Source organism: Lampetra planeri, chromosome 5 (genome assembly GCF_965212315.1).
Source record: "Lampetra planeri chromosome 5, kcLamPlan1.2.h2, whole genome shotgun sequence".
In the NCBI taxonomy this organism is placed as follows: Eukaryota; Metazoa; Chordata; class Hyperoartia; order Petromyzontiformes; family Petromyzontidae; genus Lampetra; species Lampetra planeri.
Window position 1 is genome coordinate 16,715,772 of NC_136111.1, and position 8,324 is coordinate 16,724,095.

The window sequence follows — 8,324 nt, forward strand, 5'->3', positions numbered from 1 at the left end:
GCAAATATCGCCTGTTTAGCCTCAGGCGCTCACATTGAAACACACTCACCCATATAAATGCTCTCAAAATCTCAGGCATGCACACACGAACATATTCACATAAAGTATTACAGTGGCGAGATGTTAACCACTTTGTCTGCTATACAGGAGGTGGGTGGGTTCCATCCCGACCTAGACGCCTGTATATTTGGAATTTGGATGTCTCTCTCCCCCCGTGTGGATTTTTCTCTGGGTCCTCCGGTTCTCCCCACCACATTGAGAAACATGCGTTTAGAGTATTTGGGCTGCTACAAATGTCCACGCAAAAAGCTACTTCATTGAGCTATCATTCACGGTCAGGTCGCTTCTGAAAAAGAGCTGTAAAGCTCGGTGGGCCTTACCCGGTAAAATAAAAAGAGTTTAGATTTTAAAGTTTTCAGTGACAAAGATTCCCTTCCCCCCCCCACCCACCATGTAAGTAGCACTTCTTTCGCACCTGTCGAGGGGCGCACAGCTCAAGAGGGGGATTGTACAGCCAGGATCGCCAACAGCCGCCTTCACCTCCCCGGTGCCGATGTTTACGCATCACACCGGGTAATCGCTTAATGCGGAGTCGACCTCGGTGAGGCACAGAACCAGTGCAGAGAATCACCACCGCCTTCTTCCGCTTACCCACAACACAGCGGCAGCGCTGTGGTGAGCGGCACAGCGCTCAGCACCTGGAAGGTCACGGCCAACATCGGTGACGAATCTCTGAAGCGCTCCTTGGCAACCTCGATGTCAACTCAGCCTGGTGCCGTGCAGAAACGTCGACAACGTGGAGACAAATGCGTGGTGGGGGTCCGCACCACCCCTGTTTGCGTCCCGTGCCGGCCTTAATAGGTACTCGTGAACAACACGTGCCCCAACACCCTGCATGGCTATACGGCGAATCTTTGTATTGGGCACACACACACACACACCTGACACACAAAAACAAAGATGGTCCGTATAGCCTTAACAGAAGGGTTGGGGCAAGTGCTGTTAGCGAATAGCAGCTATGAAGGCCAACACGGCACACGAGGGGGGAGGTGGCGAGAACCACGCCCGACCCCCTCCACCTCCCGAGTGACGATGTTCATACACCGCACCAGGTACTCATTTGAGGCCGAGTCGACCTTGCGGAGACCCAGGACCGGTTCAGATAATCATCACTGTCGGTGAACGGGAATTGAACTCGGGTCGCTGGGATCGTAGGGCAGCACGCGAACCGTTGCACTACCTTAATTCTAGATTTGAAGCTTTCGCGACTGCAAGGATTCATATTTTTAGGTTTTTTCGGAAAAGTCACGTAGGTAAAAAAATTCAAATTACTAAAAGTAAAATTAAAATAAAATAAAAAAAATCACGACGTTTCGGAGACAACACAGGTCTCCGTCATCAGGTGGGACCGTCACAGCTAGATTTACTGTCTCAAGTGAGGCATCACGTTGCCATACATACCGCTCCCCGGCACACAACCGCTCTCTCTCACACTCACACATCCGCTGGCTTCTCCCTGCAGTCCTTCACACTTTAACACCACCATGGGCGACTTTAAATTGTTCTCGTGATGAATGGTAATTTATGCCCTTTCCCTTCAGTGCTTTATTACAATGCAGGAAACCGTAGCTCCAGATCGACGTTCCACTTTCATTTACAGGTCTTCTGGGTAAATTTGTTAAATGGTATTGACTCAAAACATCAGCGTCACTCAAACAATGGCCACAAGAGGACAGTCTAATCTATAACACGGCCGCATACATTGCATCTGACAAAGAGGACGTGCACAACAGCAACTTGAACAATTAATACGAAAAAACCCCACTAAGTCTCCAACAGACATTATAGCCAATTAGCGGATCTCTTTCAAGGCACTTTAGGTGCTCACCGCGAGCGCGCCCCTGTGCTTTCTGCCCCGCGTTGCTTCTTTAATGGCAGTGCCTTAATGTGATAATGAGCACCGCACTGCGAGAGGCAGACAATGTTCGCGCTTTCATTTCTCCTGCTCCAGGCACTCGAGAGGAGAGGATCACTGGATGATGTTCCAGAGGGCGGCCGTGGATCACAGCGGATAAAATCCATACGCACGCGCGAGCGGGCAGGCACTCGTGCGACTTCTCGCGGATACAGAAATGCAGGGATAATCACACTCTTGCTTTCACAAAGACAAAGATTCCCCCATGTAGCCTGAACAGGCTGTTGGGGCAAAGGCTGTTAGCGAGCGCCTATGAAGGCCGGCTTGGCACACGAGGGGGTGGATGGCCAGCACCACGCCAAGACGCCTTGGTCTCCCCAGTGGTTGTTTACACACTGCGCCAGGTACTCATTTGAGGCTGAGTCGACCTAGAGGAGGCCCATGACCAGGTCAGATAATCGTCACTGGTCTTGGCCATGAGCAGGAATCGAACTCCGGTTCGTAGCGCAGCGCGCGCTAACTGCTACACTCCCGCTCTCCACACACACACTTGCTTTCACACACTCACACAGGCTAAAATTCGCATAGGCAGGAAAACGCACACATACACCCACACGGGGACAATTTAACCTTATGGCAGGACCCCGGGGTCCCGAATAAATGGAAGTATAAATCGTAATTAATTCATTCTTTTTTGGCGACTCCGTCCCACCGCGCGCATAAACGTCGCGACCCACCAGAAATCAATCCTCTCATTCTTCACCAAGCACCCGTCGTTGCCAACATTGCCGTAGTCATAAACAAAACTTTGAAACTTTGATTAGCGTATCGCCTAGAGCTCGTTGAGAGGAATAGATTGCCGTGTCGTTCGCCTTCAGCAGACATAAAATGACGTCGCAACGCAGTTGATGCAATGGCCGGGGTCCCGCCCAAAAGGTTCAATTGCAGACACTCACACACGTAGGCAGGGTCAAGCTAAACAATTTTTTATTTTTTTTATTTGACCTGACCACAAACGATAGCCCAACGAAGTGGCTTATTGCGTGGAAATTTATTTCAGCCAAATACTCTAAACGAACGTTGATTCTAAACGTGGAAGGAAAACCGGACGACCTGGAGAAAAATCCACGCGACCACGGGGAGAGAGACACGCAAACTCCAAATATATAACAGGCATCAGGGTCGGGCTCGAAGGTTGCCCCACAGGGCAGCGAGGCTATGCGGTGGGGCGCAGAAGGCAATGCAGCAAATCCAATTGTTGTACAGAACTCCCATATTTCTATGTCACCTTCACCAACCCCTCCATGACCGGCGCGGCGTGGGCAAAGCCCTTCATCCAGTAGTGAAACTACAAAAGTAGAGGCTGTACACACAGCGGGTCACTTGACTGAAACTTTCAGGGGGGGGAGGCAAATTAAATTCCAACCGAGACTAACAGAAATAGGTTTTTTCCCGCGCATTTATTTCAGATGAAAAACCCATTACTCCACACTTGTTTACGCGCTGCGTTCAATATGGAAAACATTCAAATGTGTCTAAAATGACAAACAAATGAAAAATAAAACGTAAGGGATATTTATTTACAAACATGCACTCGTCAAAATTCTCACAAATGGTCTATATCGCACAATGGCAGTCTGAAAATGTCTGGGGGAGTGGACAAACTTCCCCTTAAGACCTCCCAAGGTGTTCCTCTGGCCATACACATAAATAGCAGAGCCGGGCTGCTCAACTCGTTTGGTAATCGATTTCTATGTGGATTATCGGTTAGATTACGCTAGCCATCGGTTAACACGTGTGCCGCTGGACGGGAGGTCATTGGCCGGGCTTGGTGGCGCCATCGGCATTATCAACAGCGCCACGTGACTTGCATGGGGGGCAGGGTGGCTGCTATTTTTTAAGAGGCCCAAATAACCGAGCACAAAAGTGCGAGTCGGATTGTAATTTCCATCGATGAATCGACTCGATCCCCTCCACATCTCAGCTCTATCGCACGGATCAAACCGATCTCGCCTGGTACGCAGGAGGTCGTGTGTTCGGTTCAGACCCTGACAGCGCCTGTTGTATATTTGGATGTTCTCACCCCCCCCCCCCCCCCCCGTGGTCGCGTAGATTTTTCTCCAGATCCTCCGGTTTTTCCCACCACATATAAAATCAACATGCTTTCAAATTATTTGGCCGCTATTAATTCCAATGTATTAAGCCACTATGTCGAGCTATCATTTGTGCCAGGATGCTTCTGAAAAAAAACCTCAGTGGGCCTTACCTGGTAAAATAAGAATTGTTTAGTTCAGCTGTCGCATGGATCACGCGGCCCTTACCGCCGTCGTCGTCGCCGTCGTCGTCTTGGCGATGGCCGGCGGCCGTGTCGCCGCGGCGATGGTGACCCCGGGCGGCAGGGAGTCCAGGTAGCGCGTGGGGCTCGCCTTCAAGTGCTTCACCACAAACGTTTTCTTGCTCAGCGCCTGGCGCCTGCGCAGCTCCTTCTCCTCCTTGTACTTGGCGAGGCGCTCCCTGCGCAGCAGCTGGGAGCTCTGTTCGCCTGTCCCCACGCACGCAGAATCAGGAACTTTATTTACGCAGGAGCAATCCGATGAGCTATGAAGCTCTTTTTTGTCTTGGCATGGGGTCAGAACGTTACAACAACAAAACAAGACAAAATCAGAAGTGCAATGTATTGAAAAGGTAAACAAATTCCTTAAAAATATACGCAAAAAAACGAAGCGATTTTTGTTTATCCTACTGGGTAAAGCTCACTGTGCTGTTAACTTATTTTTTCAGAAGGAACCTGGCCATCACCAACGATAGCTCAACAAAAGCAGCTCATCACGCGGAAAAGCGCAAAGGAGACGCACGGAGGAGATGCGCTGCCCGCGTGGCGGGCGGCCGGTGAGCTCTCCACACCCAGCAGCCACGGCTGCCGCCAGGAAAGCAAAGCGCCGTCAAAGGGCACCTGTCAATTCTCCTTCGTAGTGCAGCAGGATGGCTAACCACTGTGCCAATGCTCTGCTACAAAGATCCCCTGTATAGCCTTACTAGATTGTTGGGGCAAGTGCTGTTAGCGATCACCTATGAAGGCCGGCACGGTACATGAGGGGGTGGGTAGCCAACACCAGTGGCGATGTTTACACACCGCACCAGGTACTCATTTGAGGCCGAGTCGACTTAGTGGAGGCCCATGACCGGTTCAGATAATCATCACTGGTGTTGGCCGTGAGCGGGAATCGAACTCGCGTCACCGGGTTCGTAGAGCAGCGTGCCAACCGCTGCGCCACCGCTCCCCACAACACAGACACACACACGGGTGTGTGCGAGTGTGTTCAGTGTGTACGTGAGCTTCAGTCGTGTTCTTGTCCTCGCATCACCCGGCCTGAGAGAATCCGTGCCCTTACATATCCTGCTCCGAGCGCCTCAAAATACATAGTGGCCGGGAGGTCTGATTCAGCACACAACCGATCGCCAGCTTGCCAACAGATAATCCCATCACAACGTACGCGAGAGCACGTGCCCTCAGGGCACCAGACAGACAGCACTCTCCACCCTGATGCTGCCGACGCTGCTGCTGCTGCGAGTAATCCCAATCGAGTAATTTGCAATGAATTCTCCAAATTTCGCCAAATAAGTTGGCGAGGGAACTCCGTGAGGGGTGGGGGTGGCTACCTGTAGGCTTGCCGCTCTCTCCTTGGGGGGCCACGTTGACGCTCCTCTCGGCGAGCGGGGAGTACCCCCGGCGGCGCTCCAACAGGATGGTGGCACGACGGTCGCGTCTCCCCACCGCCTTCTCCTGCGCCAGGCGCACACGCAGCTCGGCCACGGGGCCACGCTTCTTGTGCAGCCCGGCGTGCGCCGACGGGATGATGCTGCCACCGTTCCTCGTGACGCGCCCACTCGCCATCATGATCACTGCAGCGGAGACGAACAACAACAACAATACGTAAGTGTATTTTTTTAAAAAGTTTTTTTTTTAAACACGCTTTTATGAAGTGTGCTAGTAGCAGAGGTGGGACAAAGTCATTGTTATGCAAGTCCAAGTCGAGTCGCAAGTCATCAAATTCATGACTCGAGTCTGACTCGAGTCCAAGTCACATGACTCGAGTCCACATCTCATAGGTGGGACAAAGTCATTGTTATGCAAGTCCAAGTCGAGTCGCAAGTCATCAAATTCATGACTCGAGTCTGACTCGAGTCCAAGTCACATGACTCGAGTCCACACCTCATAGGTGGGACAAAGTCATTGTTATGCAAGTCCAAGTCGAGTCGCAAGTCATCAAATTCATGACTCGAGTCTGACTCGAGTCCAAGTCACATGACTCGAGTCCACACCTCTGGCTAGTAGTAATGGTAGAACTCCACGACTCCAGGACGCGGCCCCGAAGCTTGTCATAACGGAAGGCTCCGTTGGGCAATTACAGCCAACGTCAGTTTACCGTGGGAAATTAGAGCAAAGCCGAAACATAACATATAAAAATTAATGTTTAAAAATATATATTTTTATGATAGAATATGGTCTTGCCATCAGTATGACACAAGTATACCAAGTTTGCAGTCGATACCACATTAGGAAGTGGGTTAAAATTGAGTTACAAGATTTGAGGATATGACAACAAGAGAGTGAGTTCATAGAAAGCGTGTAAAAAGATAGTTTAAAAGTTTTAGTTTAATTTTGTATGATAGAATATAGTATTGTCATTAGTATGACATAAGTATACCAAGTTTACAGTGGATACCACATTGGGAAGTGGGTTAAAATTGAGTCACAATATTTGAGGATACGACAACAACAACAGAGTTAAATAAAAGTATGTAAGTAAATAAATAAATGAGCCCACGCCCCCCCCGTTATAGCCTCAACAGACTGTAGGGGCAAGTGCTGTTAGCAAGCACCTCTAAAGGCCGGCACGGCACACGAGGGGGTGGGTGGCCAGTACCATGCCCGGCCGCCTTTGTCTCCCTAGTGGCGATGTTTATACATCTCACCAGGTACTCATTTGAGACCGAATCGACCTAGGGGAGGACCAGGACCTGTTCGGACAATTGTCACTGGTGTTGCCCGTGTGTGGGAATCGAACTCGGGTCACTGGATTAGTAGCGCAGTGCGCTAACCGATACGCCACCGCTCCCTACTACCACGCATACTACCATGATACAAAGACAACAATCCCCCGTGTAGCCTTAACAGACTGTAGGGACAAGTGCTGTTAGCGAGCACCTATAAAGGCCGGCACGGCACACGAAGGGGGTGGGTGGCCAGTACCATGCCCGGACCGAACTCGGGTCACTGGATTAGTAGTGCAGTAACCTCACCGATACGCCACCGCTCTACACTACCACGCATACTACCATGATACAAAGATCCCCCGTGTAGCCTTAACAGACTGTAGGGGGCAAGTGCTGTTAGCGAGCACCTATGAAGGCCGGCACGGCACACGAGGGGGTGGGTGGCCAACACCACGCCCGGCCGCCTTTGTCTCCCTAGTGGCGATGTTTACACACTCAGCCTCAAATGAGTACCTGGTGCGATGTGTAAACAGGTACTCATGAGGCTGAGTCGACCTAGGGGAGGCCCAGGACCGGTTCAGATAATCGAACCCGGGTCGCCAGGTTTGTAGCGCAGTGCGCTAACCACTACACCACCACTCCCCACTATTATACACGACCGCGCATACACACACCAGTATATACACACAGACGCTGTGAACACATCTCTATCAGCATAAACACACAAGTGTATTCAAACACATAAATACCGTGAAGAATATAAAACACACAAACTAACACGCGAGTCGTATATTGTAAAATAGACAAAGAAGAATCTTGGAGACTTGACGAATCCGAAGAGCTAACAAACAATACAACAGTCGAAAGCCACACCAAGACAACAACAACAACAGCCCCAATCCACACCAAGACAACAACAACAACAACCCCAACACACTCCATCGTGAATACTCGAGACACACACGCCAGTAATACTCCTCATTGCGTAACGCACTCACCCTGTAACTCGAAAATACTCACCACATTCACCCCATACCACACTCACCTCGTGACACTCGCTCACCACGTAACGCTCACCTCGTGACACTCGCTCACCACGTAACGCTCACCACGTATCGCTCACCACGTATCGCTCACCACGTAACGCTCACCACGTATCGCTCACCACGTATCGCTCACCCGCACTCCTCACCTCGTAACGCTCACCACGTATCGCTCACCACGTAACGCTCACCACGTATCGCTCACCACGTATCGCTCACCCGCACTCCTCACCTCGTAACGCTCACCACGTATCGCTCACCACCGTTACGCTCACCACGCCACCCCCGGTAACGAATTCGATAACGAATTCGCCGCTCCGTTCAAATGTCCACCCAAACTCAATTCCTATTGGACGATGGCGCGGCGT

General features: G+C 50.9%; 1 protein-coding gene across 5 annotated transcripts in view; it reads right to left on the bottom strand.

Annotated features, from left to right (window-relative positions):
* Nucleotides 1–8,283, bottom strand: part of DLGAP5 (DLG associated protein 5) — a 63,539-nt gene extending 55,256 nt beyond the window's left edge. For 2 of the 5 annotated variants that reach the window (XM_078594756.1, XM_078594751.1), the window contains exons 1-3: nt 8,189–8,283; nt 5,576–5,818; nt 4,237–4,457 (exon numbers count right to left, since the gene is read on the bottom strand). In XM_078594756.1, the coding sequence (XP_078450882.1) occupies nt 4,237–4,457; nt 5,576–5,813 (459 nt within the window). In that variant the 5' untranslated portion in view covers nt 5,814–5,818; nt 8,189–8,283. Of the gene's footprint in view, nt 1–4,236; nt 4,458–5,575; nt 5,819–8,022; nt 8,083–8,105; nt 8,145–8,188 lie in introns of those variants that run through there. The other 3 variants (XM_078594753.1, XM_078594752.1, XM_078594754.1) reach the window with 3 other exon arrangements.
* Nucleotides 8,284–8,324: the final 41 nt, after the last annotated feature.